Genomic DNA, 22,974 nt, shown 5'->3' on the forward strand with positions numbered 1-22,974 from the left:
TTTCTTTTTAAATGTTTTCCTTCCAGGAACCAAGTGACGTAACGACGACCCCTACGTGGATTGGTCAAAATGGACATATCCGTGGAGCCGTTACGTTAAGTCCGCGGATTGGTCCAAATTGACCAATCCGCGGACTTCCTCACACACAATCACACTCAATCTTTTCTCAGCTGCAGCTCCGCCGATTTCTCCTCCCTGAGACGGCGGGATGCTGTGAGTCGGTGTGTGAGCACCAGTGTTGGAACTAACGCGTTACAAAGTAACGCGTTACTGTAACGCCGTAATTTTTGGCAGTGACTAGTACTCTAACGCATTACTTTTTAAATTCAGTAACCCAGTTACCGTTACTACATGGTGCGTTACTCCGTTACTCCGTTAGTTTTTTTATATAGTCAACAGCCAGGCGAACAGAGATGAGAACTGTACTTAAGTACAGTACTTGAGTAAATGTACTTAGATACTTCCTGTGTCACATGCGGAGAGTCGGGCTGTGGGCGTGTTTGTGTTGTTTACTAACAAGACTATCATGGCGGCGGCGGAGCTCAAGTCTAGTTTCTCCACCTGGAGATATTCTCACTATCTCACTTTTGTCGAGCACAAAGAAAAGAACGTTTTAGTTAAATGTAAGTTGTGTCTTGGCGGGTCAAAGATCATATCTACTGCCCAAACCAGTCATTCAAATCTCTTAAAACATCTGCAAAAACAACATGCTGGGACGAAGCTAGTAGCTAAGACCACAGAGAGTCAGCCGACGCCACTCCACCTCCACCTAAGCAACAGCGGCTGGATTTTAACCGAGGGACTGCTGGCCAGGGAAAAGTCGATAAAGCCATTGCACGGTATGTTGTAGAACACATGCAGGCTATTGCTACAGTGGAGTCACCCGCTTTCAGGGAGCTAGTTAGCATGATAGCATGTCCGGGCGGCACACTGCATAGGCTATGGCACGGAAAACTTTTTCTAACTACCTGGAGAAAGAATATACAAAAATGGAAAGCCAGCAAATATCGATGCAATCCAGATTGCATATAATGCATGTCAAGTTGATCAACAGATTGTATTATTCTCCAATGCAATAACAGTACTGAAATGAAGGCTATAAGGGCATTAATGGGAGCCCTTTTTTTAAGTAACTAAAACGTTACTTTTCACAGTAACGCATTACTTTTTGGTGTAAGTAACTGAGTTACTTTTGAAATGAAGTAACTAGTAATGGTAACTAGTTACTGGTTTTCAGTAACTAGCACAACACTGGTGAGCACACACACAAACTCCCAGCCAGGCTGCGGGTGTGTGTGTGTGTTCGGGCTGGTTTCCGGCTGGGTTTCGCTGTCTCGCAGACGGCCACTGGGCTCATAGGGGGGGGGGGGGGGGGGGGGGGGGGGGGGGGGGGCAGGAGCTCTAACAAGCCGTTTTAGGACAGAGAGTGAATACACATACTATACAGAGATGCTGTATGAGAAACCAATGTGAGAATTGCACAATATAAATCTATTAGTAGACCTCAACAATGGAATTATGATCAGTAGAAATGGCCATGACATGGGACCTTTAATTCCTGTGTAGAGACTTAGTTTACAGATTAACTCTTTCAATCAACTTCTGTCTTCATGAGTTCTTCATGGGCAAATTAAACAATGCCTGGTTCCAAAGGATGCAGACGGTGGTTCATTTGTTCCCAGGAATAAATACATTTCATTTAAATTTGCCTCCACTTACAGAGATGAGAGAAATCCCCATAAAGCATTGCCATTTACAGAAGGCCATGTATGGCTACTTCAAACAGAAGAGTTGTTCTCTAGATGCACAATTCCTTTTTTTGTCCAAAAAGTTAATATATCTGCTACAATGCGTCTGTTACTGGGAAAGCAGCATTGTATTCTTTCTCCATTTGCAAACTCTACTGATCTACCCAAATGACTGAAACTCAGCAGGTGCCTCAGTGGTGATAAGTGGGAAAAAGAGAAAGGCAGATATTTAGAGGCAGAGGAGGAAGATAAGGAGCAGGAAGCCTCTGGCGGTCTGCAGCAGCTTCACCATGCAGCGACCGCTCTCTAAACTAAATGTGCTCCATGTGTTCCGGTGGCTGAGCAATCCAGATCTGGCAGAGACCCCGTGTATTAACTTCAGGGGGAAAATTATGGTGATTATCATAAAGTGTTCCCATCCAGGATGAGTGTGCAGAGCTCTCCCTCAACCGGCCTGCTGAGAGCAGTTAGACGAGGGGGGAAGGGAAGCTTGATGTATGGCCATTAACCTTCTGGTTGACCTTGCACCTGCTAAACGCCACATGACATGCAGTACATATGAACCATCAGCAGGGCAAGAAGGACCCTCTTTAACTGCAACCCAAGGGCTGCGTTCACTCTTTATCCTTCATCAGAAAAGCCTTTTAGTTTAGATTTAATGTGTGATCACTGGTCATTCACTCAGTTTAAGTTCTACTCCAAATGTCCTGCATCCTTCCTCAATCTTTTTATTTCATCAGGAAGTCCTCAAATGAAAACTATTTCTAGTTGTTCAAAGAACATCCAAATCATAAAGGGACCATCAATTAATTTCTCCAAACTCCAGTGACTTGGCTAAAAGGCGTTCTTGGCTCCAATGCAATGACCATTGGACACTTAAAATGCTCCTAATACTGCTTTTCCACCCTTATAAATAATAATCGGGAATCAACCCTTCTACTAGAGTTCTACTCATACAACCTGATGTTGAGCTAACTTTAATGAGCACAGCTTTGTGCAGTGGCTCAGTCAGTATGGGCTTGGACTATGAGCCGTAGGTTGCCGGTTCAAGTCCCCGACCAGACCTAAAATATGGAGTGTGGACTGCTATTTGGAGAGGTCCCAGTTCACCTCCTGCCCTGCCCTGGTGCCCTTGAGCAAGGCACCAGACATCCCCCTTCCCCCCTCACTCCCATTGCTCCCCGGGCGCTGTACAATAGCTGCCCACTGCTCCTAGTACTAGACTCCTGGTACTAGGATGGGTTAAAAGCAGTGAACACATTTCACTGTGTGTGCTGTGTGCTCTGCATGTGAGACCATTAAAGAGGGTTTCATCCCTCCATATTCTATTCTATAAGAGAAGGACAGATGCAATCTTTGTTGGCAACATCAGTAACCGTATATGGGAAAAATGTTTCAAGATTTCTTTAAAAAAACCTCTTGGCATTTCATCCACAGGTTGCCGGGCTCTCCCCCTCCCCCAGTACCTGAACACACCGGGGTCCTGTTGTGGGCAGAGGAGCCACTCACTGGCTTTCCATCACTGGTGACACACCAGCAGTAACCTGTCAGAGTATGGCACTGGACCTGCAGAGACAGAAAGGTCAATCACACCCATAACTTTTGGATTTCATTAGTGTGCCCCTAGTGTGTCTGTGGGCCTTTAGTCGATGTGAGTAGTTCATAAGAGACTAAGCGAAAGGAAAATAAGATAAAGAATATCAAGCATGAAGGATATTAAATCTGTGGAGGTAGAGTCAGACCTGTGCAAACGTCCCGTCCTCGTTGCATTCTGGGATAAAAATGGACTCCTGAGGTCTCCGGGATTGTTCAAGAGCCTGGTTCCTCTCAACGCGACACTTGGACTGACCCGCATCTGAAACACATCCACAGGACTCAGAGGCAAACCCTCCAGCATGCTGAGGGTTTTATTGAAGACGCGTGTTCTTTGTCAACAACACCCTGTTCACACCTGGAGGCCGAGCAGAGCAACAGCACTTTACTACCGAGGGCCAGGTGACGTTTAAGTGCTTTGTTCAAGGGTTACTTTTGAAAGCTTTACAAGGAGATTGTCTTTCTTAGAGTTATGAGCTTTATTTCTACGAGCAGCATTAAAGAGGCCTTATTATGCTTTTTCTGGTGTTCCCTCTCCTGTAGTGTTTTCTATAGGTTTGATGCATGTAAATGGTCTGCAGAGGCAAAAATCCCTGTGTCCCCTCCAGGGAGTTTTAACATTTCTGAAAAAATCCCTTTAAAACCCTTTTGCACTGCAGATGCAGAAAGCCCAGACAAGTCAAATAACTTCTTATTACACTATTCGAAAAAGCGGTAAAACAACACATTCCTCGACACTGACCATTACCATCGAGACCATGAGCAGCGCGTTGTGAGCAGTGCGTCATGTTCTCTAACTTCAGTGGAAACTGCAGCTCTGATGATCCGGATCTCAGGGGGAAGGTCAGAGTCTGCAGAACCCCAGCTGGTCACCGGTTCAAATCCCCGTCAGAAACTACTGTTTTTACTGCACTCGGAGCTCCTGTGGAGAGGAGCTCCATATTCTGTGTATACATTCACACCAGGGAGCTAACCAGAGCCACCGCAGCCCTCCACTCCTGGCAAACATCCCCCCCGGATAAATATAATACGAGTTTATAAAACTTTTCTCTGGACCTGAGAGGAGACAGACATGTTGTCTCCTCCAGAGAAGGAGACAGACATGTTGTCTCCTCCAGAGAAGGAGACAGACATGTTGTCTCCTCCAGAGAAGGAGACTGACGGAGCCAGAACTGAAGTCACCCAGAAGCTCAGACATGGATACATGGATTTATAACTCACTTCAGAAACAAGGCTCATAAAAAACAAGTGTTGGGTCGTGAGGAAAAGGGAAAACAGTCAAATGCCCTACAGAAGACCCCAACAAATCATTCAAGTCTGATTGAGTTTGATTTATTGACATTTTAGCAGCAAATTATCTCTGCAAAAGGATCAGCTTATACTACAGGCCCGATTTTCTTAAAACTTGGTGGAGAGGTGAAGCATTGACCAAGGGAGAACCTGTAACATGTTAGAGTCAATCTGAATTACAGGGTGGGAACACACATTTGTCAGAATACTAGATAAAAGGTAGCTCCCTAATGGGACAAAACATGTGAACCATCCCTCGAGTAGTAACAACTACTGTGTCGTTGAAAATGTTGGTACACATTTCATGGCTCTTTGTTGTCACGCAATAATTGGGAAACAACAAAAAAAACGGCTTCAACGCGTCTTTTTTATCATCCATTGTTGTATCTACACTACGACCTAAAGCTCGTGAACACATCGGTTTCAGAAAAACAACTTCCCAGTTTGGGAAATGGGACCATCCAGTTCAGCATCTGTTTCTTTCTGTCTGTGCACAAGGCATCCACATCTAAAGGCTTGTTTCTTTGTTGTATTTACGTTTTAAGGTACGTTTTATTGACTTTTGACACATCGTACAAAACCTGGCTGTAAATAGGAACCATTACCATAATGAGCTTGTTTACGACGTGTTGATGTCACAGATAAACAACTAACAATCAGTGCTGCCTGTTTTTATTAAGCTCAGTTATGAGTTTGTTGTTGTTTGTCTCTCGTAGTGAAATGTATCTGTTGTTTTTAACCTGAATCTCACGTAAATAAGCCTTTGCCAAGCTTTGCCTTTGTTAACAAGCATTGGTTCATCATCAGCGGTGGCGTTACAACACACCCGTCCTCTGCATCGACAGAGACGGTGATCTCTGCCCAGCTCTCCTTTTCGTGGCACACCACTCACATTATGAAACTAAACCATATATTACACACAGCGAGTATACACCCACTCCAAATGGATTCCTTTGGGAATGCTGTTTTCCTAATGGACAGTGCGGCTGAAAAAATAAATAGAGGGAGGGGGATGCCAAGTTCCAACCTTGACTTCAGACCTATCAATCTCTGCTGTTGTTGAGGGGCTGCCATCCACACAGAGAGGAAGTGTGTGATCCTGGTCTGCAAAAACTTACACGCCTACAGAGAGGCGGAAAATCAAAGACATCTTCGGTTCGGTTCCACTTTTCCCAAACTAAGGCTGCAACATCTTAAACATGCTCCCGGAGGCGGAGAGTAAATCACAGTGTACTGCTTTCCAACTTTACAGTATGAAGTCTCAGAGGGAAGAATTGGGTTACAATTAGGTGCAAAAATAATCCAGCAAAGGGTTCCAGTGGGTCTTTACAACTTCTAGGAACCAACGCAATGTATTTCACTCTCTTTTGCATTTGTTTCAATTGCTATCTTGTTTTTTTGTTCATGCTATCTTGGCTCTAGGTAACGCAGATCAATCTTTCATTAGAACTTCATCTCCTCATATTCTATCTCTGTTTATAGGACTGTTGATCAGAGTCAAAGTGTTTAGAGTTCTCACCTTTGACCTCCACGTCTCTCGTCTCAGATGAAGAAGTCGGTGATGGAGCCACCGGCAACTGATCGTTTTTAACCCAGTTTTTACCTGAAACACAAAAAGTCACAATAATGCTAAGGCATAGTAGAGTTACTTACTGTAAAGTTATGAGTAGGACCTCGTTTCACTTGTTTATTCATGTACGGATGTTGCAGGTTTATAGTTTCTTACCTTTAAAACATATTTGGAAAATGACTGATTGTCCTTGAAGGCAGCTTAACATATGCTTTTCTTAGAACACCAGCATAGATTTAATGCAAAGTTTGATGCTCACCTCGACAGCGGCCTCGGTGTGCAAGTGCCAGAGTTTTATCTTTGCAGCGCGCTCTCTGCAGCTCGCAGCCCGTCTCGTAGCTCCGCCCGTCCGAGCCGCACACCGGCTTCCCCTGCGTCCGCGAGCAGATCACCCCACAGTGACTGTCCCTGTCCCCGATCAGCCACTGCAACCACCAACAGCAACAAGTTAGAGGGATTCAAATCTTAAAAACATTTTGGAAGTAAAAAGCTAATGTTGGGCTATGAAGGAACTACAGCACGGTCACATGACTTCACGTCACCACCGCTAAGATAAAGGTTGCTAATGTTGGGCTATAAAGGAACTAAAGCACGGTCACATGACTTCACGTCACCACTGCTAAGCTAAAGGTTGCTAATGTTGGGCTATAAAGGAACTACAGCACGGTCACATGACTTCACGTCACCACTGCTAAGCTAAAGGTTGCTAATGTTGGGCTATAAAAGAACTACAGCACGGTCACATGACTTCACGTCACCACCGCTAAGCTAAAGGTTGCTAATGTTGGGCTATAAAGGAACTACAGCACGGTCACATGACTTCACGTCACCACCGCTAAGCTAAAGGAGGCTAATGTTGGGCTATAAAGGAACTACAGCACGGTCACATGACTTCACGTCACCACCGCTAAGCTAAAGGTTGCTAATGTTGGGCTATAAAAGAACTACAGCACGGTCACATGACTTCACGTCACCACTGCTAAGCTAAAGGTTGCTAATGTTGGGCTATAAAGGAACTACAGCACGGTCACATGACTTCACGTCACCACTGCTAAGCTAAAGGTTGCTAATGTTGGGCTATAAAAGAACTACAGCACGGTCACATGACTTCACGTCACCACCGCTAAGCTAAAGGTTGCTAATGTTGGGCTATAAAAGAACTACAGCACGGTCACATGACTTCACGTCACCACCGCTAAGCTAAAGGTTGCTAATGTTGGGCTATAAAAGAACTACAGCACGGTCACACGACTTCACGTCACCACCGCTAATCTAAAGGTTGCTAATGTTGGGCTATAAAAGAACTACAGCACGGTCACATGACTCCACGTCACCACCGCTAAGCTAAAGGAGGCTAATGTTGGGCTATAAAGGAACTACAGCACGGTCACATGACTTCACGTCACCACCGCTAAGCTAAAGGTGGCTAATGTTGGGCTATAAAAGAACTACAGCACGGTCACACGACTTCACGCCACCACCGCTAAGCTAAAGGAGGCTAATGTTGGGCGTGATGACGTTTAGTCGTCTCATTTAGACACTTGTTAGCAACCGCCATAATTGTCGTGGAGTACGACTAAAATGCTGACTCATTTACAGGTTTTAAGACTCATTCCTGCACCACTTCACCAAATAACATTTTAAGAATAAATGCAGTGTGTCCTGTGTAGTGTGGCCAACTATTTTGCATTACAGGAGCTATCACTAGCTCCAAAAACCGATAACATCATGATCTAATTTGCATATGAAGTCCGTCAGCATGAATTAATTGCATAAGTTGAGTGGTTGTGTTGTTTCAGTGGAGAAACTGCCAACTTGAGGTAGACGCTCTGTGAATTTGGCACTCAGAGCAGCATTGGGAATTAGTTACAATACAATAAATGTGAATATATTTCTCCCTTTTCCCCAACGGTCAAAATGAGTTTTCTACATTTTGCAAGTAGCAGCTCTGTGGAAAACAGAAATCAATCCGGTTGTCTTTGTTACAGTGGCGCCTACAATAATACCACTTACCAGAGCGGGAAAGTTGTTTTTCTAAAAGTATTGAACTTTTTGCTCAATGCTTAAATAATACGTTTCTTTTTGGCTCTTTTTCTTTTCTTTCTTTCTTGTTTCACTGTGTTTGAACAAAGGCTGCATTCAGCTGAATCTGAGAAGAAGCCAAACTAACGAACAAATGCACTGAAAACATTTCTCTTCTCTTTAAACACTTGACGCTCGCTGCCTCTCTGTGTCAGGCTTCCGCAGCACAGCAGTGAGCAGCTTCGCTCTGCAGCCCAACAGAGAGGCTAATTTATCTAATTGATCTTTGGCTGACGACAAGTTCAACCTTCGTTACGAATCAACGTAGTCAAACCACATTAACAGCAATGGGAATGCCCCCCCCCCCCCTAGTCCCAGATCTTTACTCATGATGTATTAGTGAGGCGATTCTACTCTCCTGTTGGACGCCGGCCTTCTCTCTGACAGAATAAATGTTTCTTGGCTTTGCAGCTGCCTTAAATATAATGAAGGCCTGAAGGATTACAGTGAAGGGTAGACTTTGCCAAACAAAGATGGAGTTTTGGGTCTGTGGGTAAAGAGTAGGTGTGCACTGAGCAGCAGCAGACTACCTGAGGAAACTCTTGTTGAAAAACACAACAACCTCTTGATTGAATCTTATCTTACAAGCAATTAGGGTTAGGGGGAGCTGTGCAAACACATGCTTTATTACAGACCAAAACTGATTATTAGGGTATTCTCAAGTAGCAAAAAGCATGTGAAAAACTTTCTTAAAATGCATTGTTCACCCAAAGTTACTTGAACATTACAGGAGTGCTGGATGCAGCTTTAGATCTGACACATGAGATCTCATTAGAGTCAGGTACGGAGGGGAGAAGGTGGTGGGAAAGGAAACTCAGCCAGAAACAAAAAAGCACAGTTTCCGTCCTTTCCCTCGCCAACTCCTATCAGACGATCTTTTAAAAATGATCCACATTACAAATACTTGTGTCGAGCTCGCATGTATACAAGCACAAGTTTATCCTCCCTCTCCCTCCTCTTCCAAATGCTGTATTTTGTTTTGAATAACATCAGAATTGTTGCTTGGAGACAGATTTACCAAAGTATAAAGAGCAATCACACGGACCTGAACAAAGTGGAGAGGGTAACAAGCCAAAACGCTGATGTCATGAATGAGCTGGTGTACAACTGGATCTCATATACAAAATATTCAGCAGGAGTCTTTGTCTAATGTGCTCTAAATGATGAACTGAAGGGCTGTCTGTGCAGCACTGTACGTCCATCTGAGTCTCTGCATTTATATCCATGTTATTCTAAAGAAGTCTCCAGAAATCGTCACACTCATCCTCTCTGAATTCTCTTCTTCCCCGCTCGTCCTGCCAACAAAATCAAGTCTTAAGTATCCGCCAGTGGCCAGTGTTTTTTCTGGACAATTTCACTTTCATAGATCAGTGGACACTTACACAGATCACAATATAGACTGCTTTTTACTATAGAGGTTTGTGAAAGTCTTTGTTCTTGAATTTGTTTATAAGGCATATTTCTTTTTTAAACCGAGAAACGTTGTCCATCCATCTTCTCCCGCTTATCCGTGGTCGGGTCGCGGAGGTAGCAGAAAACGTTGTATGTTGTAGAACTTTTTTTTTTAGACTTTTTTTTTGGGCCCGAGTGCCTTTATTCCAGAGAGGGTGTTCAATTGAGAGATAGAGGGGAAGACAATGCCTGAAAACCTCTGCGGGCTCGGGTTTCGAACCCACCTACTAGCTACTGTGACAACTCCTGTCATTGATTGCATCTCTGCGTGAATGATTAGATCATTTCACCTAAATTAAATCAAATGAAATGATGTTGATGGTTAAATTAGCTTCACATGTCGGCCTACTGAGTTCTGAACTCGCCATTTAGATCTCTAAAGGCCTTGGGGCTATGTTGTTTGATTGAATTAAACACAATATATGCACTCCACTATGCTGTTGTAGTATTTACTGTATCTGAAGCTCTTAATATGATTGCTCATATTTCAAGCCATCTTTTTCCCAGCCCCTTGCTTTGGATCATTTTCATCAACCGGCCCCATTCCAAACTAATTGAATAGCCCTGTTGTAGAATATAAATGAACAAAACTATGTATGTATGACATGGCACTTTGAAATGAATGCTAAGCTACCCACCCTTCCTAGTTTAGCATAGCCTGTGTTATAAGCAGAACATCAAATTATATTTGTTGTACCTACAACCTTAATACTCAAACAAAAATGTAGGTTGGACTATTGGTGCTTTCACTAAATATTTAACCGTGAGATATTGATAAACAATCACCGGTAATGTGGATTGAATGGCTAGTTGTGTAAAGGTAAATAATAGGAAAGGTATAAGTCTGGTAAACTGAGGAAATGATATCACTTTAATGTAATGCAGCCTTCAAACCAGTAAGAAACAACACTTACAATACTCTAAAAGCCCAAATCTAAAACAATATCTAATCTCATAAGATATACATTGGGTAAAGGGAATGCCGTTAATGTTGCATATTTGGTATTGATCAAATTCAGATTTTGACCTATTGGTGGCGCTAGACAAACAGTCAAAAAGATTAACAACGTTTCTATAATTCCTCATGAGGGGGTCATAAATGTGTGTACCAAATTTCATAGCAATCGATTCACTAAATGTTGAGATATTTCACTCAAAGCCACACATGTGAACCTCGTTGTGATGGCTCTATAGATGAAAAGTCATTTTGATTCATCCTTTGGGAAACATACATCTTAATAAAAGTTTCTGCCAAACCATTGCATAGCAGTTGAGATATTTAACACCAAAGGATTGGATCGACCAGCCATTCCTTTGGGCAACGCAGCTACTGAGGCTCAAAAACTCCTACTACTTAAATAGAATCATTTTATTATTCTTTGTCATATTCTGGCTAATATCCATCTCTACGACCTGGAAACAGCACAGCAGTTTAAACTTGTAATTGCACAAATTACAAATACAAAATGTGGTGAAGAAAATTAGACGCCGGTCAGAAAATAATCCTTTAATGTGTTTTCACTCCGCTTGTAGCAGAGAGTATCTGCCAGCGCTAACAGCTATGACGGTCATGGACATTAATTTCTTAATATTAAATAAAAACTGAGTCCTAAATTCATGAGGTGGAAAATCTGCCATATTGTGAGCTAATATCACCCGACCTGTCCAATGCAAATGAACCGGTTTGGATCATTTCCATCATATTAGTGAGGAGAACTGGCTTCAATACTGAAACAGATTAAGCTGCAATGGAAAAAAAGTGGAATTATTTCATCCCACGGGCCATATTTCCTTACAACTTAATAAAACACAATCCCCTGTAGGGAAGCGTTTTGCAGTGGAGACGTTTGTATTGCTTTCACGGCAGCTCAGGCAGATAAACCATTATCTGGAATGATAAGACTTGTTTCTTGAAATAGAAAAAGATACGGCAGCTTATTAACTTCCATATAAAATCAGGAGGGGAGCAAACGGGTGGTCTTAAGAAGTGTCCAAAAAAATACTAACTAGAGCTCCAAGAAGCAAATATTTTCCTTCCTTTGATTAGGTCTTTAGTTATGTCAGGAAAAAAGTCAGAGATACCCATGATAAGTCTCTAAGCTTGTTTATTTTCAACATACAATAACGCAAAACAGCTGACAAAACAAATGGGGTTTTTTTTATTGAAAAATGTTATGGAAGAGGATTAGGGCCACATGTATACAAAAAAGATGAGATCTGCCCAAAGTGAATTCTGAGAAGAAAGAATACTGACTTTTTCAGTAAATCGTAAAGAAATAGACTTTTTTCAGAAAATCTCAGAATTCTGACTTTTTTCAAAAAATCTCAGAATTCTGACGGATTTTCTGAAAATTGCAAAAAAATCTCGTAATTCCATTTTTTTTCTAAAACTCGATTTCATTTTCAAATCCTGAGATTTCCAAAAAATATATATATACTTTTGGTCCGATCTGAGAAAAGAAAAATGCACTCGTGGCCCGACTTCTCTTCTGTAGGATTCAAATGTTCTTCCAGTCTATGAAACAATTAATAAAATGATAGTTTTGTAACTGAAGGATTACATTTGCAACGTGTGTTGTTCTGAGTACTGAAATGGATCGATATAGTATAACAAGGTGAAACAGTATTTAAACAAACAGTGAATGATAATAAACAATGGGACACATCTCTCCATGACAATGTCCAGAACAAGCCAGACATTTACTAAGATTCCAGCCTTGGTTCATTGAAGAATAGTAAAAGCTGTTTTCAGACATGTCAGGGTGAAACTAAATCATGATGCCATTCCTATGAGAAGGAGCCGACAAAGAGGAAAACATGGCTCATGGTTTTATTTTAAACATCATGTCCTCACGCAGCAGGATATAACTAATTCAGTAGTGGGAAAACAATGTGTATCTGCATTGAGTCAATATAACTATGAAAACATGTTTTATTCCACAGTAGTAGTGGTTAAAAAAATGTACTATGGATTGAAAGCAGATTGTCTACGTGATGAAATGTTAAATAAGTTTCCAATTCCAGTTATTCTAAATTAAAAAAAGATGTATCCAGAGCCACAGAGTCCCTGCCTGAGTCACACTCCTAATGGATTCAGCCCTTCTACCTTTCTGTCAAAATAAAACTTTAAATCACGGAATTTGAGACGGCATTGTCCGGTAAGTGGAAATAAAAACTCCCAGAGTCTCCCACACTTAGTCTTACTGTCCCAGCCACAGACACGTATCCCGTAAATGTCAAACCAGAGACTCAACAGATCAGAAGAAGTTTCCTAATACATGGATGGGAGTTATTCTTCATTGTGTTCAAGTGTGTTCTTGCATTTTATTTAATTGCTGAGGTTTTGAGGTGCTTTGGTTGTTGGATGAATTGATAAACATTGATTGGTTGTTCGCTGTTCATGCAGAATCTGCAGGTCTCACAAGCAACAAACTCTTGTGTATACAAGAAGCCTTTAATCAATGTCAATGAGGTTAATGCTTCCTTTTGTATAAAGCTGCCAAACAGGTTTTAAATACATTGTCATTGTTGGTCCACATCCGGCAAAGCGGTCGTTGCACACATACATTACATTCATATTCTATTTAATATTGAATAATCCATTCTTGCACAATAATATCCTGCATTATATTTGTTACCGGAAAATGGTATTTCCACATGTATATATATATTATTTTTTTTTATTCTTTAACTTTTTTAATGCTATTTTATTTCTATTTCTGAAATATTTTGAACTATTTATTGCTTGTGTCTTAATTTCTCTTATGTACATTGCCGTTTTTTTTATGCTGCTGCAACGCAAACATTTCTCAAATTGGGATCAATAAAGTACCTCCATCTATCTATCTATCTATCTATCTATCTATCTATCTATATATATATATCCATCTATCTATCTATCTATCTATCTATCTATCTATCTATCTATCTATCCATCTATCTATCTATCTATCTATATATATATCCATCTATCTATCTATCTATCTATCTATCTATCTATCTATCTATCTATCTATCTATCTATCTATCTATCTATCTATCTATCTATCTATCTATCTATCCTGTCTGTCTACCAAACCATACTGAGACTGAAAGAATACTGTATTTTGTCCAACCTTAGCATCTGATCTTCTCATCAAATCCTGATGAAGAGATGTTTAATGTACTGTCTGTATCTAATTCAAAATAAGGAAAATACATAATTTCCAAAACCATTAATTGCTTTTGCAAAACCATATTTGCAACATAACTGTTTCAGATTAAAGCAGCTGAGGTAAAAACCTCTAAATGGGAAACTATAATGGCAAGCCTCCTGGAGAGAATATCAAACAGAACACTATAAACCCTAACATAATATAATCCAATATATTATAATCTAATTTTCTGTCTCTGCTCTGTTTCACAGTCACCTCTGATCCAGTCTCGCTGCTTTACATAATCTCCTCTACCGTTATGCTCATGTGGTTCACATTTCAATCCTGCCAAAATAAAGTCCTCTCACTAAAGCAGTGAATGACTGATCTGGGATCAGAGTAAAACAACTCTGTTAACCAGCCGAACAGACAGATAATTGAGGATTGTTTTTTTAGTGCCAAGATTACCAATCTGTATTGTCCTGGTGGTTTAAACCCCACCCATCAGGCGGCTTCAGGTGGTTGAAACAAACGCTTCTCAGTCTGTCTGTTTGACGGTGATCAGCTGTTACAGAGTTAGACGGGCCCTTTATCTCCTGAGTTAGAACAGCCCCTCCTGTTCGTCCAACAACGGCTCGGGTTGAGAACCGCCCGACATCCCATAATCAAATCCAAACAAACACAACCATTAAACAGACTAACATGTAACAGGAGCTTTTGCTGGATCTGCTGAGGAACACAAGCTGCCTAAAATAACACCGACTACCTTCACCTGTGGCGCTCACATTTCGCGCAGACCACCACGTAACGTGTAATGTCATCGCCGCACCAAAGAGAGGCCGAATACGCAAAATAACTTACGACATACAACGTTAGATACTAATACTAATGAATCATTATCCTAAAATAGGTTAGGTCCGACAAAATGTCATTTTGTGTAAAAATCCGTTTTGAAATCTCTAAGTCTGTGAGAAATAAAAAGGCAGCTATCTGTAGTTTTTTTCCACACTGCCTTTATTCACCTACAGCAGACTGGAGTCAATCCTAACATGTGCACCCCTTTGTGCTGAATCCAAAATCAGGGATGAATTGAGATCGAATTTTGAATTGAGTTTTATGAAAATTGAGTTGTGACTTACTGAACGATTCACGTCTCTACATTAAACGCACCTTTGAGAAAATAATCACACTTTAAAAGCCTCTATTTTTAAAGTTTCGTTATAGGTGTAAAACAAGGAAAATGCATATTTGTGTAATCTTTGATCAAGAGTTTAATTAGAAATCCCCTGAATGTTAAGTTTCTTCAAGTAAAGATGAATCAAAGGTAAAACTCAAGTGGAGTTACACAATGGCTTGTTTCTGATATCTTGATCGGGAAACAATGAGTCCTGAGATTCTCACATTTAACAAGCCAAATTCCCCTTATACACACACACACACACACACACTACACACACACTCACATACACACACACTCACACACACACACACACTCACACACATCACACACACACACACACTCACATACACACACACACACACACTCACATACACACACACACACACACTCACATACACACACACACACACACTCACATACACACACACGCACACACACACACACACACACACCGCTCTCTCTCCACTACTCGTAAAATAAGTTAAATGCAACCCCCATTGTGCAACAGTTACAGCATTAGCAAAGTGGTGTTTTTTTGTACCGTCACTGGCAGGGAGTCTGTTCGTGCCCCGGGCCGCAGAGCGAGAAGAAAGAATAGGATTTGAAAATAATAATATTTGTATGCATGCACGCAGCATGCTTAAAGGGCTGCTGGGGGAAACTGAACAAAGGAGGTAAATAAACAAGTCTGAGGATTACGTCACCTAAATAAACTTAACATTTCCAAATATAGACATCATTTCTGTGGACAGATTCTCATTATAAAAAGAAACATAAACACAATATAATCTCTATGTCCCACTCCCACCTTCATTACACTTTTCATACAGTATACATATAAGCTGATTTATATTCCAGATACACCCGAGCTGTGGTGACAGGAATACGAGGATGTGGACAGAAATAAGTCCTGTTTCTGGAGTGAACTACGCAGGCGTCAGATGTAACTAATGTATCCAAACAACACTTCATGTGTCTTTGAGTACTCAACAATTTAGCTTTGACTCCTAAAACATTGCCGAAATCACCACATTCTAGTTATCTTCTTGATTCCATATTGTCTTCCATTTAATGGTTTACAGTTGATTAGTTAAACTTGCAAACCCAATGTTTTGGTCCTTTTGATTTAGCAATGAATGATGTTCCTAAATAAAGTTCAGTCAGACAACTCACGTGTTTCTTTGATATGTTTATTAGAAGCAGCATTTAGGCTTTTGTTACATATGGAAATCATCGCTGTCACTGTTAAAACTCAAAGTCCACGCCCAAAAAAATCATATTTCATGCTTCTGGTTAGGTTAAAAAAGTACTGCCAGAAATGAGTGTTCATCTCCGAATGAAGCTGGGACGTCGTAATGACTTAATGCCACACGTATTGGCATGGTTGTTGTTATGAATCCGTGTTTCCCAGTATAGCTTTTCTCTGGTAATAAGAGATGATTTTTCAGAGACATATTAAAAATGGTTGCCTGTCACAGAGGAAAAAAGGTAGTTGTGTGGCTGTAAAAAATACATCTTAAAGGTTTGGTTGTATGAGGTACTTTTCCACAGTATATGCAGTTTGTTGAAGCAGACAGTACCAGCAGGAAGCTAACTTGTACTGCTGTGGACTTGTGAATCAATATCAGTCCGAGTGTGTGCTATATTTAGAACATTTTCACTGCCTCACCTTGCTCTCAGACATCCCTTTCTGAAGTGGACTGGAGCCATGCTCTCTTCAAACCTACAGAACTCCATTGACAACAACAGTGATTTTACCTCCCAGGATACAGGTGTTTCTGGTCTACCGCTGCCTTGATCGGTTAGTTAGTTAGTTAGTTAGTTAGTTAGTTAGTTAGTTTGTGTAATTGTGTGGCTTTGTTTCAAAGGGCTCATTTTGGATTCCCTAAAGTCACACAAGAACACAAACAAATAACCGATTGAGTCGGCTTAAGAAAAACATCTCCTGTGTACTGCGAGGTAAAATGAATGTTTTTCAAGGGAGTCTGGTGGCTATAGAAAATGACCACAGTTCCCAATTACAGGACTGTCTGACAGCAAGGTAAAGGGATGAAAATACTCAAACTACTATAGCATGCACTTAAACTGATATTGATTTTATGAGGTGTCTAAAATCTGTCGACAGCGGTTCATTGCTTAGCTTCCTGCTTCCTGTCTGTTTCTCCAAACAGCATCTTCTGTCTACTGACTCTGACTTCATACAAACCCATTTCAAACAATTCCAACTAACGCTTTACAGAATTCACTCTGATGCGAGTCATTATTCCTGCGCTAAAAAACAATGAGTATTTTGATGCCGTGTTAAACTGGAGGCAGAACGAATACAGGCTGCAATATGGTCGTTATTAAATTGCGCAATGGTCCAATTTCTTCTCCTGATTGGATCTCCATTTAGTTGGAGAAGCCCTCTGCAGCGACAACCCTCTCCACTTCGCTGTAACGCGGGGCGACTGGATATCACCAGGGACGGTGATCAGATCCTACGGAGCGGAAAACATGTCTGTTCTGTTTTACTAACAGGAACACGCTCCTGACACGGATGACATCACCGCTCCGACAGAAACCGCTTTGCATGCACAGATGGGAGATTGTGTGTGTGTGTGTGTGTGTGTGTGTGTGTGTGTGTGTGTGTGTGTGTGTGTGTGTGTGTGTGTGTGTGTGTGTGTGTGTGTGTGTGTGTGTGTGTGTGGTGTGTGTGTGTGTGTGTGTGTGTGTGTGTGTGTGTGTGTGTGTGTGTGTGTGTGTGTGTGTGTGTGTGTGTGTGTGTGTGTGTGTGTGTGTGTGTGTGTGTGTGTGTGTGTGTGTGTGTGTGTGTGTGTGTGTGTGTGGTCTAGCATTACTATACTTGTGGGGACCTACATCTGTTTACATAGTCACGTGTGGGGACTCGCCTCCCTTATGGGGACAAATTGGAGGTCCCCATGAGGGGAATCATTAATTTTAGGGTGAAGACTTGGTTAGGTTAGGATTAGGGTTAGGGTTAGGCATGTGTTGGTTATGGTTAAGGTTAGGATAAGTCTCCAGGAAATGCATGTAAGTCAATGTAATGTCCCCTGAAGTGATGTATACATGGTATGTGTGTGTGTGTGTGTCAGCTCGACGCTAACGTGTGATGGTCTCATTATCCCCTTTGGGCACCACAACAACAAACGCAATAACACTAACGCATACATAAATAATATATATACGACTTCCCTGTGTCATAAATACTTTATTCTTTGGCTAACCCTCGCTGGCCAACACTTGGATTAAACAAATACAGGAAAAGGATAATAAAAAGTGAACAAACCACATAATAAATGAAAGTTATCCACCTAAATCCGGGCTAATTGTGTTCTGCAAGTAATTACTGTTGTCCATTAATTAGCATTAAGTATTCAGGAAATCTATAAAGCAAATGCCATCCCTCACGCTGTTTCCATTAACACACTTTACTTAAACCGTGTTATAAAAAGAAAGTGGAGAACATAAAAAGGAATGTACAAAAAGCTGCGCCCTTCTTCTCCTCCCCCTTATTCCTCTTAAATGTCTAATTGGGGTTTGTCTTGAAAAGGAAACCTTGTGATGTAACATTTTCAAAGTAACTCTTTAAAACACAGTTTCTAACATGTTGTGAAACTTTCACACAGGAGCTGCAAAGTGTGTGTGCCGCTCGCTGCAGGAGGGTGGAGATCGGGCTTAAAGCATTAAAGTGTAGTCCTCTACTCCACCATTTCTTTCATTTCTTTATGTAATAAGTGGGTAAAGATTTAGCCAAGAAGACGAATCTAGAGGACGCAAAGAACTGAGCGTCAATTATTAAGCTGTTTTAGATAAAGTGGTATCAAAGATTTAGGTAAACAAACCATTAGAGCAAGATTGCCTGTTGTCATCTAATTCTCATTCCTTTAAAACCTTAATTATGCGATTCATGAACATTTTGGGCAACAAGTTGTAAACACATTGTAACAGTTGACATGTTGGCAAACTGCTACGAGCATAATCAATGTCTTGTTTCTGGAAACCTAGCAATTTAAAGTCAAATATTCTCTGTCTTTGAGCTCCATCTTTGGTCTCCACCTGCTCCTGAGGAAAATGTCTGGCCTTTTAGCGGAAAAATGCTCCACTATGTTCACTAGCTAGTTTCTAACTTCAGTTGGTACGGTATCATTAAACTGCTACCTCTGGAAATAACGCTAATGAGAGCAGTTAGACTACATTTTAAAAGTAAAGTTGCTATTTTATAAACCAAAACAATGAGATTAAAGACACCAAAATGCTGTAAAGCAAAAGGGAACTGCGGAGATTTGATTTGTTGTTCACATAATATTGATTTTATCGGCCTTAAAGGTAGGGTAGGTAAGAATGGAGAAACCAGCTCGAGTGCTCTAGAATTTGAAAATACACAACCGAAAAAAATCTGCCCCTTCCTTCAGACTTCCTTACAGAGCCCCTCCTCCAACACACACGAACGCGCACATGACCAATGAGGGCACGAGATCAGTTTGTGCACAGATGGAAGGCTGACAGGCAGGTAGGCCATCCAGTTACTTTAGCCGGCCAATCAGATGATTGGTCGTGCTTTTTACAGCGCCACGGCTTCCACTGATGAAATATTTTTATGTATTTATTGTCAAAGCATTTAATGTATTCATTGCTATCGGGATGTTAAGAGCATTCCATGGAATATAACACGTGTTTCTGAAGTGAATTACCTACCCCACCTTTAATGTATTGGTATGATTATACACTCAAACAGACTGAAAACATCTGATACAGAGATGTTACAGAAACAGTTTCACACCATGCTTGAATCCCATTTGCCCATTTGATTAATGAGAAAGAACACTTCCTTATTTTGCTTTTGAAGTGGTTTTAAGCCATCAGAATTAAAGTGTGGGCGAGGGGACAGAGGGAGGCTTCTTTTGGGAAGTGGCTTTAAATCTGATTAACAGCATTCCTTGTTTGTCACTAATTCAACATCCTGGCTACAGAACAGTCAGCCGTCTCTGCTGTTCCCTGGAAGTGTGTGTGTGGGTGTGTGTGTGTCTAGCATTACTATACTTGTGGGGACCTAAATCTGTTTACACAGTCACGTGTGGGGACTCACCTCCCTTATGGGGACATAATGGAGGTCCCCATGAGGGTAGTCATTCATTTTAGGGTGAAGACTTGGTTAGGTTTAGGGTTAGAGTTAGGGTTAGGCATGTGTTGGTTATGGTTAGGATAAGTCTCCAGGAAATGTGTGTGTGTGTGTGTGTGTGTGTGTGTGTGTGTGTGTGTGTGTGTGTGTGTGTGTGTGTGTGTGTGTGTGTGTGTGTGTGTGTGTGTGTGTGTGTGTGTGTGTGTGTGTGTGTGTGTGTGTGTGTGTGTGTGTGTGTGTGTGTGTGTGTGTGTGTGTGTGTGTGTGTGTGTGTGTGTCGCTCATTTCAATAGATTCAACGTCGCCATTGCATACTCAAAGTAAGACCACACATCCGCTCATATCAAAGGAAACGATTAAATATGTGGCTGAGCAGAGGCTAATCTGCTGAGCTCGTTTGATAGCAAAGAGGAAGTGTTTCTGCCGTCCTGATAATCTGAAGGCTTACACAGAGCCACGACTCCTACAGCAGGCGCTTTTCCTCTCAAATAACAGTTAAAACAGTTCCTTTTGTGGACCAGACAGTTGCGTAGAAGCAAACCATAAACCACAACTATCAGGAGGATGTTTGGAGGGAAAGGGCTGAGTGGAGTTGTGATGATCCATGCGAGGAGCTCACTGGCCTCAAACATCCCAGAGCTGGACTTCATTACGCTGATTAGAAACCCCACCAATTGAGCATGAAATGCGTTTTCTGATTACGCAGTTATCGGAGGGAATCGACATGTGTAAGCAATTTCATTGGTCGCTGGTGGAGTCGCCCTTCTGTCAGCGGCGTATGAAATATAACTGGAGCCTAGGTGTCTGTTGGCATGAAGCTGAAGTTTTAGTCATAATTCTTTCTTAATGTACCTTAATTCCCTCAGCTTCTTGAGTTCATTCTAAATTCAGTAAGATTCCCTACATTTTCCAGTAAGACTCGTAACAACTCCCGCAGAAAAGATGGATTTTTTTCCATTCTCCTTTAATATGATTTCTTCATATTTGATTAGCCGGCACTTAGTGCTCCGGCACTTAGTGCTCCGGCACTTATAACCCCAGGGCACAAAGTAACAATCGCGTTCACACCGGAGTACTTTTCCCTGAGGGAAGATTACGCAAATAGGCCGCTGACGTCACTTCTTCTTCTTCTGCTTTGGGTTTACTGGCAGGCCGCAAACAACTTCACGGCGTATACTGCCGCCCAAGGTCCCCGGCCAGAAGTCCCCGGAGTTGGGGACTGGCTTCAGTAGAAGCTGCTGGGAGTCCCAGCAGCTTCTACTGAAGCCTTCCGAGTAAATCGTCAGAACGCCGACACCTCCTCATCTCCACCGCTCCCATGTTTTATTTGGTGTTGCCATAAGTTAGTCTCTCTCCATTGGTGCGCTGGGCTAACGCTAATAATGCTAATAATGCTAATGCCAGCAAATACAATGGCGGCTTAAAAAAAAATTTCAGAGTTTTACGGGGCGTGGTTTGCAATTCGCCCAGCCAATAGAAATTGGTACTTTTTTGGTACGTTTTTGGTACCACGTCTCAGCAGGCACTAAAAATGGGGGTAAAGGTTCCCGGCACTAAGTACTCTTTTTGGTGTGAACGCAACATAAGAGGTACTAACGGAACTAAATGGGAAAAGTACGGGGTAAAAGTACTCCGGTGTGAACGCGCCTAATGTGTAGTGCTTCTGCAATAGACTGAGACTACACTACAGGCATTTTTTGTGTGATTAATTCGTACATCAATACTTTGATCTTTTGTTTTTGCTGTATTATGCGGCCAAAAAGCATATCTTTTCCCATTTTTACCAGATACATTTAATTTGTTTGGCTTTTGCACTGCGAATAAACCCATCAACCAATCAGTTGTTGAGTACAGACACAATCAGGGCGTAGTGTAGATAAAAAACCAGAGGGCTACATTTTTCCTCCTTTAACCTTGACTAAGCACATACCATATTGACTCCTTCCTTTCTTACCTTTCACAATAAAAGCTCTAGACAAATACACCAGTAACCATAATCCCATCCAGGGATCGTCTAGTTTAGGGTTAGCCTTTAACTCAGGCAAATTATTTTCAAAAAAATTTTATAACAAGTGTTTTGCGATCGTCCCAAATTCACATCACTGCCAATATGAATGCTTTTGATTTCCGTGTAGTTAGTTCTTCACGTACTCCATTTCTAAAGACCTTTTTTACACTTATTGTAAAGCCATTTTGGCGAAACCAAAGTGTTGGAATTCCATCCAATAGTTGGCAAGAGTTTTTACCATAAACCCCAAAGTGCCAATTTATGTTTCAAATATACAGTAGAGACATTCCACTGGATAAGTGATATAACCTACTGATGGCACAGAATGAAAACTATTTTTTCATTTAATCGTTTATTTGAACCGGGACAATGCACATTGATGAACATTTTAAACAAAATAATGCTTTCAAATGTAAATGAGCCGGATTTTAACTTTAAGCTATATTCCATCCGTAGTCCCATCACATACAACTTTTATGAACATGACAGTTATATACATGGCAAAAATAAATACATGATATGCAGGAAGAGCATGAGAAGCATACAAGTATTTACCACATGGCAGAAAATTGCCATGGCAGTACAATTTAGCAGCTACGACATATAAAGTGCAGGAGGAGATACCCCTGTGTTAAAGTGAATTTAGCGGTGATCGCACGTCTGTTTGTTTCTCAACCATTCTTTGAGTTGACCTTTGAAGCTATTGAGAGTGGGACAATCCGTATCTGAGCTGGGAGGCTATTCCAGAATGAGCTGCCTGTAATGGAAGACATTTTGTCCAAAAGTGGTCCGTCTG

The 22,974-nt window shown here is 41.3% G+C and overlaps 2 protein-coding genes across 7 annotated transcripts in view; one reads left to right on the forward strand and one right to left on the reverse strand.

Annotated features, from left to right (window-relative positions):
• ccdc177 (coiled-coil domain containing 177) overlaps nt 1-22,974 on the forward strand; it is a 168,015-nt gene that overhangs the window by 121,361 nt on the left and 23,680 nt on the right. The window lies entirely within an intron of this gene.
• Nucleotides 1-22,974, reverse strand: part of smoc1 (SPARC related modular calcium binding 1) — a 56,046-nt gene that overhangs the window by 28,492 nt on the left and 4,580 nt on the right. For all 6 annotated transcript variants that reach the window (XM_034233430.1, XM_034233427.1, XM_034233429.1 and 3 more), the window contains exons 2-5: nt 6,461-6,626; nt 6,151-6,234; nt 3,491-3,603; nt 3,215-3,314 (exon numbers count right to left, since the gene is read on the reverse strand). In XM_034233430.1, the coding sequence (XP_034089321.1) occupies nt 3,215-3,314; nt 3,491-3,603; nt 6,151-6,234; nt 6,461-6,626 (463 nt within the window). The remainder of the gene's footprint in view (nt 1-3,214; nt 3,315-3,490; nt 3,604-6,150; nt 6,235-6,460; nt 6,627-22,974) is intronic.

Source organism: Gymnodraco acuticeps, unplaced genomic scaffold, assembly GCF_902827175.1.
Source record: "Gymnodraco acuticeps unplaced genomic scaffold, fGymAcu1.1, whole genome shotgun sequence".
Taxonomy (NCBI): domain Eukaryota; kingdom Metazoa; phylum Chordata; class Actinopteri; order Perciformes; family Bathydraconidae; genus Gymnodraco; species Gymnodraco acuticeps.